The 20211-nt window shown below is 61.7% G+C and overlaps 2 protein-coding genes across 2 annotated transcripts; both read right to left on the bottom strand.

Moving 5' to 3' along the window:
* Positions 1-309: 309 nt before the first annotated feature.
* On the bottom strand, positions 310-15393 carry ABB37_05990 (hypothetical protein; the record flags this gene model as incomplete). The annotated part of the gene is made up of 1 exon (XM_015804231.1): positions 310-15393. The coding sequence occupies one exon, from the start codon at positions 15391-15393 to the stop codon at positions 310-312; it is 15084 nt and encodes a 5027-aa protein (XP_015657365.1).
* A 2265-nt stretch (positions 15394-17658) lies between these two features.
* On the bottom strand, positions 17659-20061 carry ABB37_05989 (putative mitochondrial vacuolar-type proton translocating pyrophosphatase 1; the record flags this gene model as incomplete). Its single annotated transcript, XM_015804230.1, has 1 exon — positions 17659-20061. The coding sequence occupies one exon, from the start codon at positions 20059-20061 to the stop codon at positions 17659-17661; it is 2403 nt and encodes an 800-aa protein (XP_015657364.1).
* Positions 20062-20211: the final 150 nt, after the last annotated feature.

Here is a 20211-nt window from a genome sequence, read left to right as displayed (position 1 = left end):
ACACACACATGTATTTCCGCAACTCTCGGTGCTTCATCCACAACGAATAATAAGAATGAGAATAAAACACCAATAAAAATAACACTCCCGTTGGCGACATTCAAATCAAAACAAAAACGAAGAAGAGCACTTCATGAAGATCACCGCAAAGAAGAGAACAACTTCCATAACGTGGAAGAAGACAAAAAAGGAGGCTACGAATAAGAGGACGAATAATGAACATCAAGAATCTACAAAGAAGGGCCGTTTGAGACGCTAAACACAGGAGGTGGAACACCATGCAGCGGGCACCACAGTCGGGCAGCCGGTTCAAAAGCGCACACTGGCCAGGTTCGGTCGCGCCTTCTCACACACCTGGCAGTAGAACACCGAGTTGGGGTTGAACTTGCTGCACCCGCCGTGCTCCACCGAGCACACCCAGTACCCCTCCGGGCATTCAAACCCGGTCCCAAACGCGTCCGCACCGCCACCACCGCCGCCGCCGCCACCCGCAACCCTCAGCGGATGCGGATTCGGTGCCATGCAAATTTCACACATCGACTGTGCACGGCTTTCGTTGATGTACGTGCACACCTCACACTGCCACGGTGCATCCACGTCGTCCTCCTCCGCCTCCTCCTCGTTCTCCGCCGCGCCTGCCGCCTCCTCCTCTGGAGCGTGGGCAGCGGCCTCGGCAGCGGCGGCGGCGGCAGCGGCATCCTGCGCGTACTCCTCATCTCGCACCCGTTTCGGTTTGGGCGACATGCACATCTGACACGTGTTGCTCGACGAGGGGTTGTGGAACGTGCAGGTGTCGCAGGTCCACTGACTGGCGTAGGCGGTGCTGCTGGCGCTGCTGGTGGCTCCCTTTGTGTTAGAGGCCTTCGCAGCGGCGGCAGCGGCGGCCGAGGTAGAACGGGATGTCCGCACGGCCTCCGTGCGTGCATGTAGCGTCTCCGCATTCAGGCAGGGGAGAAGCGTGAAGAGCTCCTCGACTGTCACAGATTGGTCCTCGTTCGACACCACAGCGGATGCGTTCGTTGCCTCTTCATTGTCACTGCCGCCTCTGCGGTGTTGGTGGACCAGAAAGAGCAGCGCCCGCTCCGCCTCCTGCACACCGATTCTCTTGAACACCGCGGGGAACGTCTCGGTCAGCATCTCCGCCACCCGCCCCACCGTGAAGACGGGCGTGTGGGTGGAGGAGAGCGCCTGCGAGAGGGCCACCGTAAAGTTGTCGAAGGCCTGCTGCACTGGCTCCGCCTCGCGGCGCACGCGGATGGACACCTTCGGCCGCGCCGCCCGGACCACCACCTCTGCCAGGTCCTCCAAGCCTTGCTGCATGCGCTTGCCGAGGGCGAGCTGCCGCAGGTAGGGCTTGTCGGCCTCCGACACAAACAGGACGGCGATCGGCGCGTCCTCCCACTGGTTGCGGCTGCGGCGGCGCACGCGCAGGCACTCCGTGAAGAACTGCAGACGGTTGGACGGCGTCATCGCCCCGAGCACCTCCTCCAGCACCGTCAGCTGCCTGCCGGAGTAGAACATGTCGCTGTTCAGGAAGCGGTACAGCAGCACCGCCTTATCAGCGGCAGGATCGCACGCACTTGGGTCGTAGTCGCCCGAGGCGGCGCTGGCCGGTCGCACGTGCAGGTGGCGCAGCGCCTGCACGCCTTGACGGTGCACCACGGCGGCGAAAGGAGCCGTGGCGTCCATGTAGGCCCCATTCGAGGCAAACCGCAGCGCCACGCGGAAGTTCTGCTGGACGTAGCGCGAGTGGTGCACCAGCCAGCGGAGGGACTCGCCCTCTGCCAAGGTGACCAGTCCGGAGCACATCTCCTTCTCTCCGACAGAGCTCGCGTTGTTATTAGTCGTGGCGGTGGTGTTGGTGGTAGATCGGTTCGGCACCCACTCGAGGAAGAGGAACACATTCTTCAGCCGTCGCTCACCGACGCCGTGCCAATCCAGCCGGAAGTAGTTGTCGCTCACCATGAACTGCGGGTCCACCTGCAGCTGTGGCTGACTCGCGCGGATCTGAAACGTGTTCATCTGGTAGAAGCAGCAGCCGTGGCTAGGTCGCACCGTGGCGGAGGCCACCGTACCACACGTGTGTAGGGTGTCGACGGCCCAGGCGATCTGGCTCTCGTCGTCACGCGAGAAGGCAGACACGCGCTGCTCCTCCTGCTCCGCCTCCTGCTCCTGCTCCTCCTCAGCCTCCTGCTCGTGAACAATTTCTGCGTTGAGGTCCATCGTCTGGTGCACGCCATCCTCCGCACCGTCCTGTCCACGTGTGTCCGTGTCCTTCTTTGCCGCCGTGTTCGTCGCCGCAGCAGTTGCAGCGGTGGTGGCAGCGGTGGTGGCAGCGTGTGAGGCTTGGATACTGCGCCGCATGCGGTCCATCAGCTGCTCCACCAACTGCAGCGACCCCGTATCGCCCGCAATGAGCTGCGAGGGGCGGGCGGCTAAGATGTCGCTCAGGTGTTCGCTGAACGTTGGAGCCGGCGCGATCTTCGCCGCCACCGGGTACTGGATCACCTCGCGGAACTCCTCGATCGACGCACGCAGCAGCTCCACCGCGGGCAGCGGCGCGTCACCGTGCAGCACCTCTCCTTTCACCGCCCCCTCCTCCTCTTCGTTGGCGTGATGCTGTCCGGCAGAGAAAGACTTGGGACGCTCCAGCTGGAAGCGGCGGCAGCGCTGCCACCCGGTAAAGAGCTCCGCGTGCGCGTTGGCGTAGCTGGAATCGCGCAGCAGGTGCGCAATCGCCTTCTTGCGCCACACGTTCGCCAGCTCCTGTAAGGACAGCTTAAAAAACTGCAGCCCTTCGATCTTCATGGAGTTGAGCAGCAGCCAGGCCGGGACGTCCTTCAGCATGTCGCCGGTGCGGAAGCCGGCCCCCAGTGCCTCGTGAATGCGCGAAACCACTTCGGGAATCAAGTACAGACACAGCCGCTGGCCCTTGCCGATGCCACGCATACGATACGCCCCCTGTGCGTAGTCGCGGAAGACGAGGTCCTTGCCAAACGTAATCACCGCCACCGCCGTCGCAGACTGCTTCACATCGGTGCCGGTGGTGTGCACCTGGTCAAAGAAGGTGAAGCGGCGGGCCAGTGGAACACCGCACTGGGAGACGGGCACGACGAGGCCGTTGTCGCGCTGCAGGATCATCTGACGGTCGCGGCGGTCGAGGAAGACGACGCCGTCGAAGAGCGCGGCAGGGAGGCGGGACAGTAAATACTTCGCCACCTCTTCGTTGTCCATGTTGGTGATGAGCGCGCCCGCGTCGATGAGGGCGGAGTAGGGCGGCTGCGCAGCGGCGATGCGGTCCAGCAGGCGCAGCGGGGTCCAGCTGTCGGGCAGGACTTCCGTGTGGGCGACTTCTGGGTTGGTCAGCACCGACAGCACGCGGCCGTCGCTGCCCGGCTCGTAAAAGCACTCGCCCAGGTCCAACGGCAGCAGGTTGCTCGGTGTCCCGCTGAAGCCGATCCGCTTCGTGAAGAGCATCGACGAGCCCAGCTCGTGACCGCAGGCGCTGATCTTCAGTTGCTGGAAGTTCATCGTCCGAGGGAAGATGGTGGAGCACAGGTAATAGTGAATCACCTCTGGCACGCGGTGCAGAAGGTGGTAGAGGGACTGCATCTGCGCCTTGTCGGTGACCTGCAGCTGCGACAGCGGCACGCCCGCCCGCTCAAAGGACCGCAACACGTCCTCCTCGGATTCGGCGTCCCGCCCCATCCGCGCCGCACTCGCCGACATCGCCTCTGCTGCCTTCTTGGAGGCTATCACCCGATCCGATGTGCTCAGCCGCAGCCAGTGCTTGTACAGCTTCGCCGCTGGACGGTGCTCCTTTGGCCCGGCCTGTCGTGCAAAGTCCTGCTTCAGCTGCGTCACCAACTCCTTCACATCCTGCACCCGCAGGCCTTCGTAGCGGAAGGCCAGAATGGTCAGCCCCAGCACCACGTCGGGGTGGGCGAACTCCGAGCTGCGGCTCGGAACATCCTTCGCGACAAAAGGCACCGCCATCATCTTGCGGCTGTACGGCATGCGCGCCGCATCGCCGCTGAGCGCCAGGTCGTTTGGCTGCAGGACACCAAAGCTGACGCGGTCGATCTTCGCCAGCACGTGCGGCAGCAGACGGTGTAGCCAGTCGTGGGCGAGGTTCAGCAGCTGGAGGCCGTAATGGGGCATGTGCGCGTTCAGCTCTCGTGACACCTCGCTATCCGCGTCGCCCTGCTTCGTGGGGGAGAGCAGAAAAGGCTTCGTCGCGACTATAAAAGCATCCAGCGAGGCGTAGGCCCAGTGCTGACGCTCCTGCTCGGGCAGATGGTCCGCCATGTGGGCGTGCAGCCACAGCTGCAGCCACGGCACCAGCGCCGGCAGCAGCTGCTCCACATAGTAGTGGCCGGGGTCGAGTAGGACGAGGTGCGGCTCACGCTGGAGCGCGCGAAGGCGGAAGCCGTTCATGATGGCGCTTCGAATCACACTCAGCGAACGACGACGTTGCTCCTCAGCCACATCGTAGTACACTTCTGTTGAGTCACCCTTGGCAGCGCTGGCACTACCTGCCCCTCCGCCGCCGCCGCTCGTCATCGTCACCGTTGCGGCTGCGCTGGAGGCACCAAACTTCAGCTGCTGCTGTGCGTCCTCGCAGGCGCGTCCTTGCTGATAGGCGAAAATGCCATCCAGTAGGTGGATCGGCAGCAGCCATCGTGGGCCGCTCATGTCGATCGGGTGCTTCAGCCCAATCGGGAAGTTCAACTCGGAGCGCAGGGGGTGCAGCAGCACGTCCACCTCGTCCATAATCAGTACCCCACGCTTCCACAGCTCCAAGATCGGCGTGATCGCGTCCGCCAGAGCAGAGCGCTCTACCATCTTGCGTCGCAACGCCTTCACGTGCGTCGCGTAGCGGTCATCGGCGGTCTCGTCCAGCTCCATGTCCGCCGTCGGCACGCTCTCAATCATGTGCAGCTGCTCAATGCTCTTCAGAAAGAGCGACTTCACGCACTCCGGCGCGGCGATCACGACGGAGCGGTCCTCCTCGGCGGACTTCAGCTTCTGGTAGAGCAGCTCGACGCCGTCGCTGGTGCCGTCCTCGTTGCTGCGGTCAAACTGGACGGTGTAGATGTGCTTCGTCACGACGACGCCGAAGCAGCGGCGTAGGATGCCACGCGTCTGCTCCAGCAGCGCCGTCGGCATCACCTGTGTCACGAGCTGCTGCCCGTCGGCGAGGATGAGGGCGAGCAGCGGGCCGACGACGGTCGTCTTGCCCTGCCCCATGATCATCTGCTGCACACGGGACTGCCCCTCGCAGATGTTCCGCACGAACCACTCCACCATCTCCACCTGGCGAGCGCGCAGGAGGATGTTGAAGAGGAACTCGAAGACGAGGAAGCGGGGGTCGAGGGTGGCAGTGAACGCTTCTGCTTCTGCGGCGGCAGCGACGGTTGTGGTGTTGTTGCTGCGATTCAGTTGACCATCCGTTGAGGAGGAAGAGTCAGCGGTCTTGTGGATGTGGACGTAGGTGCGACGTGCCATCAGTGTATCGAGCGCAGTGTTGGCGAGCTGCTGGAGACGCCCCGTTACAATGTGGCGTGCCTCCTCGGAGAGCGTGCACAGTACTGTGGGTGCGGCAGCCTCCTCGTTGCAGTTGTGCGAGTCGTTGCCATGGTGGTGATGCTGGTTCTGTGCCGCGATGAGCTGCGTGAGCGTTGTCGGATCAATCTCCAGCGAGAAGTGCTGCACGAGCTCGCGGACACGCGCCTTGCGTGCCACCTGCGTCGCAGCTTTGGTCGAAGTCGCATCCTTCACCGTGTGCACAGGAGGGCTTACCCCACGCAGCTGCCCACACAGCTCCAGGAACAGAAGAAGCTGCTGCACCGCCTGTGCTGCCTGTTCCGCAAAGTACATGCGGTTACTCAGCAGCATCAGCAGCATCAGCTCCGCCTGGATCTGCGCGACGGAGCCGTGGAAATTATTTTGCGCCTTCAGGTCCGACTCCAGCGTGGTGCTGAGCAGACCCGCACACAGCCACTCCAGTGGTACGGCGACACGAGACTGCTCCGCGCGCTGCAGGAAGTGCACCAGACGCCCATGATCCCATCTTTGTGGGTGTCCAGCGGCACCGTGATGACTTCCCTTACCGGGATGCACGGAGTTGGCCAGGCTGAGCAGCGAGGCTCGCAGCCGCATCACGCGGATCGCGTCCTGCTCGCCCAGCGCATGCAGGCGCTGCACGCACTCACCGAGCGTCCGCACCGCTTCCGACAGCGTGGCATTCAGGACGGCCGCCTCGGTAGTGGTCAGCATCTCCCGCACCGCCGCTGTGGACAGGCACTGGAAAAAATAGGGGCGCTGGGCCTGCTGCTGGTCACGGAAGCGCAACGAGTCTTCCTCCAGACGGTCCAGCATGTTCTGCGCCAACGGGGTACGCGAGAGGGGGTGGGTGCGAAGGTCAAACGGCAGCACCGAACCGGTCGCAGACGCCTCTGGCAGCGATGGCGTGTCCCCCTCCTCGATAACGCTGCCCAGCAGATGCAGGGAGCTCAGCGGCTCCGTGCACAACGCCTGCAGAGCCGCACGGCGTGCGACAAGGACGTCCCTCTCCGCAGCGTGGTGCGCCTCGCGGAAGTACTCGCCAGAAATGTCGCCCTCACGCAGTTGCAGCTCTTCTCTTCCGGTGTTCGCTGGTACCACGCGACCGCGCAGGTGGTCGTACATCCCCACCGTGATCATCTGACTCTCCGGCGTGCGCTGCCGACTCTCCTGCCGGGCGGTGCGCACTGCGGCGGTGATGGAGCTTCGCTGGAAGAGCTCCTGCGCCAGGTTGTGGATCCGGTTGAAGATCTCCGGTATAGAGCCACGCCGTCGCCGCGCCGCCGCCGACTCGTCGCCGATCAGCGTCACGTGAAAAGCTTCCGCTGGCTCGTGCTCTTCCGTCAGCGACACACCGCGCGCGAGGATGTAGCGCTCGGAGGTGTCCGCCGGCGCCGGCCAGTCCGCCTCGGGGAACATCTCCATCAGCTGCAGCACCGTCCCACACCACGACGGGGCTGCCTCCGTCTCGCCGCCGTGCTGCGACTCCCGCCCCCACCGCGCGTGGCGGAGCTGAAACCAGCGGCTGAGGAGCTGGGAGAGGGTGACGCCCACCGGCAGCGTGCCTAGCATCGGGGTCACCGCCCCGCGCTTGATGCTGTACAAGAAGTAGAAGCCTTTCTTCGCGTTGGCGCCGCCCTCCTCGTCAGACAGCAGCTCATCGTTCCACAAAAACTCGACCAGCTTCTCGTCCTTCACCAGCTCCGGGCTTTGCAGGCTGTAGGTGACGCGCTTCAATTTCTGCGGAGCAATGCGCTCCCACGGGTACAGCAGCAGTCGCTCCCACGGAAAGCGGCAGCGCTCCATCGCCGGCGTCCGCAACTCCACCGGTACCCGCGACGACAACGGCGGCGTGTCCTCGTGGCGGTGCAGGTTGTGCTTGGGGTCCGCCGCATGCTTGTGCTCCTCCTTCACATATCCGGCGTACAGCTCCAGTTGACTGCGCACCAACGGCACCGCCTGCGCGCACCGCTTGAGCAGATCCAGCACCTCGCCCCGCGAGAGGCGGCAATCTTCCGCCACGTGGTGCTTCGTCGTGAGGTACATGGCCAGCTCCGTCGCCAGCGGCCACTGGTAGGTGTTGGAGCTGTACTGCACGGCGTGGGCCAGCTTCAGCCGCACCGCACAGGCGTCGGGGTAGCGGTCGCCCATAGTCCGCTCCATCAGCGCAAACATAAACGCCTCCTCCGCGGAGAAGCCGCTGTCGGTGTAACAGGACTCGAGGGTGCGCATGGCACCGGCGTAGTGCTGCGTCGCACACTGCATGACGGCGTAGTAGAGCGACGCCGACAGCGACGGGGGCATCACAAAGCTGCTGCTGCTATGCACCACGTAGAGGTAAAACGGCGAGGGGACCGCCTCACGCCAAGTGTAGGAGGAGCGATCAAAGAGCAGCATCAGGTTGAAGGGGTCCTCGTCGATCCGCATGGGGGCGAAGTCGTGGTTCGGGCAGAGGAAGGCGACCTCCTGGGTGCTGTTGCAGAGCAGCAGACACTGTTGGAAGGGCGCCTGCAACGTGCGCAGCTGACGCCAACGGGCCTCGTGGAAGTCATCGCCTTCGGCAAGGCGCCAGCCGGGTTGATCCGCGAGGTAGAGTCGGAGACGGCTGCTAGTGCCGTCGGTGCTCGTGTAGAAGCGGACACGCAGCCGCGGCATCTCAATCAACTCAATATGTACCCAGCCGTCGGCGCTGCTCGGGTCCTGGACACGCAGCGGGTCGGGCACGCGCGATGCACCTTCTTCATCTCGTTCCACTTGCCCTGCGACGCCTTTCGCATCCGGTGCGCACCGCTTACCCCACACCAGAATGTGCGAGCAGTCCTCCACACGGGTCAGCATCTGCAGCAGGTAGGAGAGATGGCGGCACTGCAGCAGGTTCACTAAGACGTAATCGCACGAGCGCACCGCAGCCTCCGTCTTGACGGCACGCGGATCGACGTCCGCCGTCTTGCCGTTCGCCTCACCCGCCTCCGCATCCCGCTGCACCATGGCGAGGAGGGCGTCCGTGTTGGCCGGCGACGAAGCCCAGGTAAGCGCCGCGGCGATGTCGCCGTGGGCCTGCCGCAGCAGCTGCACACATACGGCCTGGGGCAGGTGCGACAGCGCCTCGTGCAGGAGGGCCACATCCGCCGCGGCAACGTGCACGGTGGCTCCCTCAACGCCTTCTTCCTCTCCTTCGCCATTCTCCTCCTCCGCCGCCGCCTCTCCCTCGTTGGTGTGCAGCCCCGCCGTGCTCGTGGCCCGCTGCAGCATGAGCCGGTGTGCTCCCCGTCGTGTGTCGGCCACCGTCTTACTGCGGCCCGCGCTATCCTCGTTGTCCTTCAAGTCGACCATCATCGAGTGCAGCTTGTCGTTGCGGCGCACCACCACGCACGCAGCAGAGGAGACCGACGTCGTGGCTTCGCCGGTGGGCGACCTCGACGTGCGGCCCACGTGGAGGTGAATCTCAATGCTGTAGTTGAACCAGTGATCCATCACCTCCCCGCCGGTCCCTTTGCGTTTTGCGCTCGCGCCTGATAGCGCAGCGTCCTGCAGCACCGAGGCAGACTCGCTCTCCTCCGACAGCGGGTACCCGCGGAGCACATCGTCCTCGCCCTGCCACATGAAGAAGGACTCCAGCAGTACACTCGGGATCAGACCTTGCAACAGCCGCGCAGGGACGTAAACTTCACGGCCGCGGATTGCGGCGTTGTAGCGGTGAATCTCCAGCGTGCTCTCGTTGAAGATACGCCGCTTCAGCTCACCCGCCTGGAAGGCCGTCACGGCCAGCGACTCCCGCGTGCGGATGCCCGTCATGAGGGCCATGCTGTGCAGGCAGTAGTGCTGATTTGTGCTGAAGACGAGCGAGCGGAACAGCTTGCGGGCGTGCGGGACCAGGTTAAACAACTCAATTCGTGGCTGTGGGTAGCGGTAGGCAACGGCCTCCTTCCAGGTCGCACGCTCGATTTCATCCTCGTACTGCGGTGCGTCGCTCATGAGGAAGCGCATCTCATAGCGGTGCAGCGCGGGCACTACCGACGACGCACTGCCGCTGCCTTCTCCCTCCACCGAGTCAACTCCCCCTGCGTGGATCAGCGCGGGGGCGAGGGGGAAGAACTTCATGCCGTTGGGGTAGGCAGCTCGCAGCACATCCCGCAGCATGTTCACGGCCCAGCGCTCCTCCTTGTAGGACCACGGGTTGTCGTCCTCCACGGACACCACGCGGTCGTACGTGACGCCGTCGAAGAGTGCACTCTCCGCCGCTTCTGCGGGCCAGTTGCCGGCCACCACAAAGGGGTGGTGCACCCCCTGGTCCGCCACGCTCGGCGGCGCCGTCCACTCAATCACGTCGTACGGGGTCCCGACCAGGTGCACCCAGTGGCGGTGCTCATGGCGGCTCACGAGACCGCACTGCAGCGCATCCTTGCCGAGTATGTTCTCGAAGTCGGTGAAGTGCGACATGCTGTCGGGGACCGGCTTCAGCTCGTCGTTGCGCCAGAACAGCTCGCACGTCTGCGCGTGGAAGAGAAGACCGCTCGTGATGGGCCCTTTGTACACCCCAGGCGACAAGACGGACCACGCAGGGGATGTGGCGGCCGCTGCTGCGCCCTCCGCGGAGGCGGCTGCAAGCTGTCCTGCGCCACTGCTGCTGTTCGTGTCCTCTTCTCCCATCATGGAATCCAGGTTGGCAGCGCTTGCCCGCGCTGACAAGTTCGTCGAGCGGCTGCGTTGGCGAAGACGCTTGCGCTCTTGCGGCGCTCCCGCTGCTCCGGCGCCGGCGGCGGACAGCTTCTCTCCCCCCTCCCCGTGGTCGCGGAGAACTGACTGGACAACGGAGAGAAGGACGCTGCCGCGCTGCTGTGGAGTGAGACTGTCGAGATACGTCGTGATGAGCTGGTGGTCTTCCACCAGGTCGCTGAAGAGCACATTTTCCGGCACGTCAGCGGGTGGCAGCTTCAGCAACTTCGACTCGGTCGTGCTGCTCGGGTCACTGTGAAGAAGGTTCGGCACGCGAACGGTGTCGTTGTAGTTGCGGCTGCGAATCTGCACAAAGACGGCGCGGCGACGACCGCCACTCATCGTGAGCTGCTTGCCCTGCTCCAGCATCTCCTTCGACACCCGCGACGTGTCGAGCCCTTGGGCCTGCAGGAAGCGCAGCATCTTCTCCTCCGGGCTCAGCAGGTTGTCGCCCTCCTGCGCGGCAAGCTGGCTGCGCTGCATGCCCATGCCAAAGCCGTGTCGTGCCCGCACAAACGCGTAGGATTGCAGCATGTGGATCAGGTGCACGTGGGGGTCCTGCGCGGACTCCTCCTCCGCCGAGGCGCCCGTTCGAAAGCTTAGATGGTGGTGCTCTCCTGCGCTTGCACCAGCGGCGCTTGTCGTCGAGAGAGAGGAGCGGTAGCCTTTCCAGAGCGCACGGTCGACTCGGCTCATGTGGGAGTGAATGACACACTGCGTGGGGGTGTCCGTGTTCTCCTCGCTCTCCTCTAGCCAGGCCCACAGCAGCGGCTGCACAGTGGAGACAAAAAACTGCAAGAAGTAGCGGTGGTACTCACCCATCAGCTGCAAGGCGGCGTCACGCTGTCCCGTGGCGGGCGTGGCGCTGTGGTGCGACGCAATGAAGCGACAAAACGACAGCACGTCGCACATAAGGCCCACAACATAGAGGACATAGGACGCGTTGCTGCTGTACACGGAGCTGGGCCCTAACTCCGTAATGCTCTCCAGAAGACCCCGCAAGGGGCGCAGCACCCCAGTCGGCGCGTGGGTCAGCTCGTTCATCAATACGCCGTAGGTGGTGCCAAGGCAGTCCTCAAAGTTCTGTTGGCTGAAGTCGCCACGAAGACGGCGTAGCTCGATCATCTCCCGCTGATCCTTGCTTAGCCGCATCGGCACGGCGCGGGGATCGGCCTGCGCTAGCATCACCGGAGACGCGTACGCCGCCGGCTCAAACAGCACGGAGCGCAGCAGCTCCTGCACCTCCGCCACGAAGAGATACGTATGGCGGTCCTGCGATGCAAAAAAGTCGAGCACGAGTGGGATGCGCAGGTACGGGGCCGTCAGGCACGACAGCAGCACCTCCGACTCCTCCACGCTCATGGTGCCGCCAAACGTCGGCAGGACCTTCGCGTGCAGCACGTCGTCCTCCGTGGGGTGGTCTACCTCGATCATGCGAGAAACGTCGATCGGGGAGTGCAGGGCCAAGCCCTCGCCGTACATCACCTCTCGATCACCAAAGCCCTTCACCGCGATGTCGGCCACATCCATGTCGCGGCCACGCACCATCAGACACTCCCAACGCGGCGCCGACGGGCGCGTGCGCCACCCTGCACTCATCTGTCGCCCTGGCGCGTCCTCCTCAAACGAGATGCGCCATGAGGCGAGCGGGTCGAGCTCCTTACGGCGGTGCAGCAGCTGCGCATCCCGCATCTCCATCGTCCCCATGAACTTCGCCAGCAATGTCATGTCCCGCATCATGCCAAACGCGGGGTGCTCCTTCGCCAGTGGGGAGCGGGAACTGCAGAGCCACTCCATGAGCTTCTCCATCTCCGACGAGGCACCGCCAAAGAGCCCGCCAGACTGCTCCAACGAGTAGCCGGCGTTCGCCAGCACCGACTTGAGGAAATCGACGGTATGGCTATTCTTGAAGAGCTCCAACTTGTCCGGCATGCGCAGATCGAACAGCTCACGGCCCGAGAAGGCTTTCTGCTGCGCTTCAATGTAGCGCAGCACGGCGGAGCGAATCGGAAGGAGCTGCGGACGGGTGAGCTGCAGCGTGGCCGCCATCTTCGCAAAGTCAAGGTTCTGCTTGCCCTGCGTGGTCGAGAGGTAGTAGCCGCTGCCCTCCCCGCTACTCAGCAGCAGCGACAGCAGTCGACACTTGTTGCTGCCCTTCAGTTGCCGCAGAATCGCATCGAAGACGAGGAGCATGTCCACCGAAATGAGGCAGCGCTCCGCGTCGAAGCTGCGCGTCGGCGTCTCGACGGCCTGCCATGCGTTCGCCAGGGATAGCATGAGGTAGTACACGCTCTCCAGCATCGTCAGCTGCGGGTCCGCGGCGTGCGGGTCCGGCTCCTCCCCTTCTGACGGTGGCGGTGGAGGGGGCAGGCTGTCCTCCGTGTAAAAGCTAGAGACGCACCAGCGCTCCTCTTCGGGGACGGCGTCCATCGCGTAGCTCGCCGGCAGCGGGACGGGCACCAGCGTCGAGAACAGCCACGCGATGAACTCGATAATGTGCAGCTGGACCGCCACACGGGAAGCGGTGCCGCTGTTGCCGGCGCGCTTCCACAGCGTCTCCACAACGACCTGCGCGCGTGAGAGCAGCGTCGACAGCTCCGCGTAGCTGGTGGCCCTGGTCAGGTCGTGGATGCCCGGCAGTGCTGGAATGGAACTCTCGAAGGCCTTGCCGTAGTAGGACGCCACCGACGCCTTGGGGAGCAACTCCGAGTTCTGGAAGACGCCGTCGCGCGTTGGGTCGATGACCTCCTGCATCATCGCGTCCACCGTGCGCTCCTGCGTCGCATCGTCCGCCGTGGCACTCGTGAAGGCACCGGACACGGTCGCGACAGCGCTGGAGCGCACCTGCGTGGTAGAATGAATGAGCTCCTGCACATCGTCGTGCGGCAGCGCCGTCACCACCGCCTCGACAGCGTGAATGAGCTCCACCACACGCTGCACCACCGCGTCCTGCCCGGAGACCGGGGGCTGATGGCGGTCGAGGCGCTTCTTTGTGTGGTGGGCGAGTTGGCTGGCGCCCACGCGCAGCAGCTGCACGTCGGTCGCGGAGAGCGGCACCGCGCCCCTCCACGGACCGTTGGGGAACTGCGCCGCCTCCGGGTCGGTGCGCAGCGCTGCCATGCCCTGCCGATGCAGCAGCTCACCGTCCTTCTGGAAAACCAACAGCTCCGGCATGCTCGTCAGCTCCATCGTATTCACCACGGCAAAGCACGGGTAGGTGGCGCGGGGGAAGTCGAACATCGCGCTGTGCTCGTCGAAGTCCTCCTGCGTCTCGTCGCAGCTGAGAAAGACAACCTCGAGAGCGTCGGGTCCGCACTTCCGCTTCATCGTTGCCACCGCCTCCGCCAACAGCGCGGAGGTCTCCTTGCCGCTTGGCGTCTTGAGGCAGGCAACGTACAACAGCAGCAGCTTCCCCTTCAGTGCCGCCTCGTCTAGGATTTTGTTCTGCTTGTCCTTGATGTAGACGCGGTTGTCCTGGAGGGTAAGCCAGACCGAGTCGAGGGAGAGGTTGGCCGCAGTGTCGTTGACGCCGGCCGCCTTCAGACGCTCCAGTGCACCACGAAGTCTCTTTTCACTCTCGTGTGGCAGCGGTGCATTCGTCGACGTGGCGGCGGCGGCGGCGGACGCGGCCGCAGCGGGAGTGGCCGTCGCAGATGGCATCTCGGAAAGGAAGCGGCGCGAGTAGCGAGATAAGTCCTCGGCAGCGCGCATGAAAAACTCGTACTTGAGCACGTACTTGATGCGCTTCTTGTCATTCGTCGTCAACGCCGGGTAGTAACGCTCCAGCAGGTAGCAGAAGGCGGTGATGAGAGACTTGATCGCGCTAGAGGAGCTGCAGGTCGGGCTCGTGGCGTGGTGCATGATGAACGGCGCAAATGGAGATGACACGACGGAGGAGCTGGCGGCAGCGGTCGACTTGGACGGCCGCTGCGCATCCGCCGAGGAGCTGCCCGTCATGCGCAAAATGAGCTCCGTGGTGAAGCGGGTGGACGTCAAGAAAGAGGTGGGCGACGTGCCGGCGCCATTCGTAGCATCCTCTCCCAACCGCCGACGCTCGTCTGGCATCTTCTCGACCAGCCACGGCAGCAACACGTCGTAAAAGACCTCCGCTCGAATGAACTCGGATCGATTTTCCGGGTCGTTGTGCCGCATCCACAACGACAGCAAAAGCAGCCAAAATGTTCTGTCCTGCAGCTGTGTCGGGGAGACGTCGTCGAACTTCAGAATGGGGCAGCTGACAATCTTCTCCGCGGTCTGCCAGCGGGGGTGGTAGTCCTGCCCTTCATTGCCGCGGTTCACCACGACTAGGTCGTAGACCTCCGCCGCCCTGCGGTGTACCAGAAGGTACATGATGTTGTGCGCCCGCGTGCCGATCCAGCCGGAGGGGATCATCGTCCACTCCCCGGTCGGCAGCCGCGCAATGCGCTGCACGCACCTCTCCACGATCTCGAGCACCGTGGGCGGCTGCACCGCCTTGCTCGCCTCCACGGTGAAGTCGTAGCAGGAGCGCACGGTCCCGTGTGCGCGCTGGAGCGCCGTGCGGAGGTCAGCCGGGATGTCGTGCAAAAACGGGTGCGACACGGTGGCGGCACCCTCCTGGCCCAGCACCTGGAGAAGCTTCGTGCTCGTCGCGGACGCCTTTGGCTTGCTGCCCGCCCCCAGCGTGTTAAGGCGGCACAGGATGACATCGAAGCACAGCAGCGACAGTAAGGTCGTGCCGCCCTCGAGAGGATCGCCGCGGCCGGCGACGTACGGGTCGGCCATGAAGCCACCGTAGGCGGGCAGGCGCCAGAAGCTGTAGGGCAAGTTGCGCAGCCGGCGCTCGCGCTCCTCCTCCTTGTGCTTCTCCTCCCCCGACGGCGCGTTGGCCTTCACCACCTCCGCCGCGGCAGATCCAATCAGCATCAGCTTTGTCTTGTCCTTGATGCCCAGAGCAGGCAATGGTGTGTCGTCCGCCTTTGATTGAAGGTTCGGCTTCCCCAGCAGCTTTTGCAAGGGCGGGAGAACGTTGGTGGCGTCATAGATAGCCGCCTTGAGAGCGCCAAGCGTCGCATCCCCAGCCACCTCGATGTCGTGCTTGGCAGAGCCGTACTTGACTTCAACGTGGATCATTGCGGCGGCTGATGGTAGTTGTCCGACACAGAAAAAGTTAAGAAGTTGATAGTTAGCTCGCTCAAGAAGAGTCGTCGGGCTTCTCAGGACGGGTGCAGCACCGTCAGCAATCGTTGTGTGATCGATAGGGACGATGGCTGCGATGCGAACAAAAAAAAAGAGGCGGCGCGAAGGTGTGCTGAAAATGAAAAAAAAAGGAAACTGTTTTCCTGCTACAAATCAGTGGAGAGAAAGCAACGGCCTTTCCACGCCTTAACCACCACAAAACAGAAGAAGAAGAAAAAGATAAGATCACAGACACAGAGCCACGAAGAGAAATCGAATCCGTTTGGCAGCTGTAGAAGCGAGGTGCGCAGTTTATAGAAGAAGCTTCACCCACCTTGCGTTACTTCACCAACGGTGATGCGCAGCCGCAGGAGAGCAAAAAGAAAAAAAAGAAACGAAATATCAACGGCTTCGCGAAGAAAAAGGCCCCAGTATGGAAGGCGTAGAATATGATGGTACACACAGCTCCTACGGTAGAACAAATACTGTTAGATATATATTTATGCTTGGCAACTTCTTTTGAGCACCAATTGGAAGAAGAAGAAGTGGACAGGAACGCACGAAATGAAGGGACATAAGAGGGGTGGAGGGGGTGTCTCCCGGTGGTACGCACAACCACTAAATTTTTCGAGGGAAAAGCGACCACCATGTCAACCAACGTGATGATACCCAGCACAACCACACGTAGTAGCGCGTCTGCGTCGACTCCTAAACTGTTACGCTGTCTCACCGTCGCACCTCGTAAGTGAAATGACGACCACAAATCCGCTTCGCACAAACAACTCATCTCCGACAGAATAGCAACGCTTGAACATAGACTTCCCGTGGCTTCTTCGGAGAGAAACTACGTTAAGCGCGTGCAGTTTAGTTTGGTAGCAATAGTCGTTTTTTTTTTTCCAGTTTGAGTTTGACATCTCCATATTTAACCAGCGTCTCCGAATCACGGCAGATATCAATAAAATCAGGGGAAAAAAGTTGCCGTTTTGAGAAATGCATCTGCAAGAACAAACAAAAGCACGTTGTGTCCTTCAAGCATCAGCTCCACCGCACCAGGAACGCATTTTCGCCTTTTATGACACCTTTCCAAGACACACTAAATCTCTCAACGTTTCGAATAGTAATGGCGCCGCGATCATGTGTCTTGTCGGTTAACACAAAGCACCCCGGTTTTTAACGTTTTTGATTTTTCTAAATTTCATGATGCGGTCCAAGTAAAAGATACGTTCGTCGTTGAAAAACTGGTGCTTTGCCGAAAGAGAGTATCGGCTACTGGGAGGACGTGCAAGTGTTGGTTATTATTAGTTTCTCGTCCCACGTTACTGTCTTCTCCAACTCTTAGGTGTTAGTGGCTGAGTCCGTGTCTCTCCGTGTGTCTCCCTAGTGATTCGTGCTCACTGCCGCCATACTCCGCTGAGTACGATGCTGCGGTGCATTCGCTAACGAAGAGGACACGAAATGCCGTGCTATCAGGAAAACAGTGTTCCTTTGGTTTTCTTGCCATTTTTGATATATGTGCCTTTTTAGCATATTAAATTACGAAAAAGCGCTGGTACCAACGTACCAACGCATGGATTGCCCTCCACCCCAACGCACTTCGTGTGTGAGAACCCTCCATCATGCTAAACAGGACAATAGAAAAAATAAGGAAGAAAAGTAGCTTTTAAAAAAGGGATTTGTAGAGCGAGGAAAAACCAAAACAACAACAAGACATATAAAATAAGAAGGAAGGAATAATTAAAAAAAGAAAAAGAAGAAGCGTGCGCCTAAGATCAGGAACACGGGAGCTGTTCACCCGTCGGAGGCTTCTTTTCCTGACTACGTAACTTGAGCGTAAGAGCGAGACGCCAAGCCTGATTTTTCGTGTGTGCACGAAGCGTACAACTCTTTGTTTCACAAACCACTCCGCTCTCCACATCTCTGCGCATTCGTGATGCCTCTTCGGTGCAACGCATGAGTGTGCGGCACGTGCGTGCAGCAGTGCCCACGCTTTTCCTCTTCGCCCTGATGAAGAAATGATGTAGAGCGAAGGAAAAAGGGGGAAAACAAAAGGACCTTGAAAGAGCGTTCGTCGCTGCGAAACCACCGGGAGGCAGAAACAAAGAGAACGCTAGCACACAGACGCACGCGCTTGAGCAAACCTGCATGATTAGGAAGAGGCACGCCCACACACACACACACGCGTTCTCACCAGCACGCTTCACTACCAGCATTAGCGTTTCACTACTCGATAAGGTTGAGCACGATACCGCCCATGCGGGACTCAAAAACCGGCGCAAACACGACGGAAATGATGGCCATGAGCTTCACCAGAATGTTCAGGGCTGGGCCAGAGGTATCCTTGAGCGGATCGCCGACAGTGTCACCGATGACAGCGGCGCCGTGCTGCGGGGAGCCCTTGCCCTTGTTCTTGTCACGGAGACCGCCCTGCTCAATGTACTTCTTCGCATTATCCCAGGCACCGCCAGTGTTCGAGGCGGAGATTGCCATTTGCACACCCGACACAATAGCTCCGGGCAGCAGACCGGACAGGGTGTACTTGCCGAACAGGATACCGATCACGATCGGCGTCAGCATCACGAGCGCCGCCGGCGGGATCATCTGCTGCAGCGCGGCCTGCGTCGCGATGGCCACGCAGCTCTCGTAGTCCGGCTCCTTGCGGCCCTCGGCGACCTCGGGGTCCTGGAACTGGCGGCGGATCTCGTTCACCATATCCATGGCGGCAATGCCGACAGACTTCATCGTCATGGCGGAGAACCAGTAAGGCAGCATGGCGCCAAAGAGCAGCCCCGGCATCACGTGCGCGTCGAGGATGTTCACCACCGGGATCGCCACGCGCGAGATGTAGGCGCCGTACAGGGCCAGCGCCACAAAAGCGGCAGAGGCGATGGCGAAGCCCTTGCCAATGGCCGCCGTCGTGTTGCCGGCCGCATCGAGGGCATCCGTAATCTCGCGGATCTCGTGTCCCATGTGCGACATCTCTGCGATGCCGCCGGCGTTGTCGGAAATCGGGCCGTAAGCATCGATCGTCAGTGCGACAGACATGGTGGACAGAATGCCGAGCGCGGCAAGAGCGAAGCCGTACACGTTACACATGCGGTAGGACACGTAGATCGTGACGCACATCGCCATGATCGGCGGCACCACCGACAGGTAGCCGAGCGCCAGTCCGTAGATAATGTTGGTGGCCGCACCCGTCTCGCACGACTCGGCAATCTCCTGCACGGGGCGGTACGCGTTGGACGTGTAGTACTCCGTCGTGTAGCCGATGATGAGGCCGGACCAGAGACCGCAGAGCACGCAGACAAGGGCACCCCAACGCGACGACTCTGTCTCGCCAATGCGGAAGGTCGGCGGCAGCGCCACCTCCGTGAGGAAGAGCAGCACGATAGTCGCGCCGATCGTCGACAGCAGCAGCTGGCGCTTCAGGGCAGGCTCGATGTCCTGCGAGCGGCGCACACCGCTGTTGGTTGCGCCGATGGTGGCCACGATAGTGCAGACAAGCACGCCGACCGCGGTGATCAGCAGCGGGTACATCATCGAGGTGAAGGACGCCGTCAGCTCCGCGGAGCCGGCAGCCACCACGAGAGCAGCGCAGGAAGCCTCGCCGAAGCTGCCGAAAAGGTCCGAACCCATGCCGGCAATATCGCCGACGTTGTCGCCGATGCAGTCCGCGATCACGCCGGGGTTTCGTGGGTCATCCTCAGGAATGTTGTTCTCGACCTTGCCGACAAGATCCGCGCCGACATCGGCCGCCTTGGTGTAGATACCACCACCCACCCGTCCGAAGCAGGCGATGGCCGAACCACCCAGACCGAAGGCCGCAACACACTCGTACAGCTCCGGCATCGTCTCGACCCCGTTGCCAAAGTACGCCGCAATGACCTTCACGGTGACAAAGAGAGCGAAGAGTCCCATCGAGGTGAGACCAAAGCCCATCGTGATGCCGCCGCGGAACGCCGTCTGGAAGCCGAGAGCGTAGCCGTTCGACTGGTCACCCTCGTCGCTGCCGCTGGTCGCCATGATGGCCGTGCGGGCGTTGGTGTAGACGGCGATGCGCATGCCGATCCAGCCAGCAGCCACGGAGGTGATCGCGCCGGCGAAGAACGCGAAGAGTGAGAGCCCGGCATTTGCCCACGGGGATTGCACGGCCTTCTGGCCCACCTGCGGAGCGGACAGAGCGATCCCGAGGAGGAAGAAGATAAGGGAGCCGAAGCCGATCATGAAGACGCCCATGTACTTGTACTCCGACAGGAGAAAAGCGGTGGCGCCCTCAGAGATGCGGGTGTAGATGACGTACACGTTGCGCATCACCTCGTCGGTGAGGTACGCGTTGCGCAGGCCCTGATCCTTGCCGGGGGTGACCTTGATGGCGGAGAGAACATACCACCAGTACATCGCGAAGGCAAAACCAGCCGCAGCCGACACGACGATGACCATGGACGTCGTCTCGGGTGACATCAGAGTGCGCACCGTCGGAGCAATCACGAAGTCACCAGCATTGCGGTTCGGGGCAGTGGTGTTTTGTGTTGCATTGTGTGAAGCCTTTACTGCCTCCTTCTTCGCCGTCACCACAACAGCGAGAAGAAGAACGGTCAGAAGGACCACCAGGCTCTTATGAACCATGTTTAAAAAAACGAAGAAGGGGTGAGAAGAAAATACTATTATTTCCTAAATGTTTGCACTTAAAACAGAAGAAGAAAAAGAAGAGAGCGATATTGAAGAAGCGAAACGGACTGTTTTGTGAGGAATAGCAGAAAACAAACACAGCAGAGG

The sequence above is a fragment of the Leptomonas pyrrhocoris genome (assembly GCF_001293395.1).
Source record: "Leptomonas pyrrhocoris isolate H10 chromosome Unknown, whole genome shotgun sequence".
Classification (NCBI taxonomy): domain Eukaryota; phylum Euglenozoa; class Kinetoplastea; order Trypanosomatida; family Trypanosomatidae; genus Leptomonas; species Leptomonas pyrrhocoris.
The sequence above is the reverse complement of the archived record's forward strand: the minus strand, read 5'-3'. Positions and strand labels throughout refer to the sequence as shown.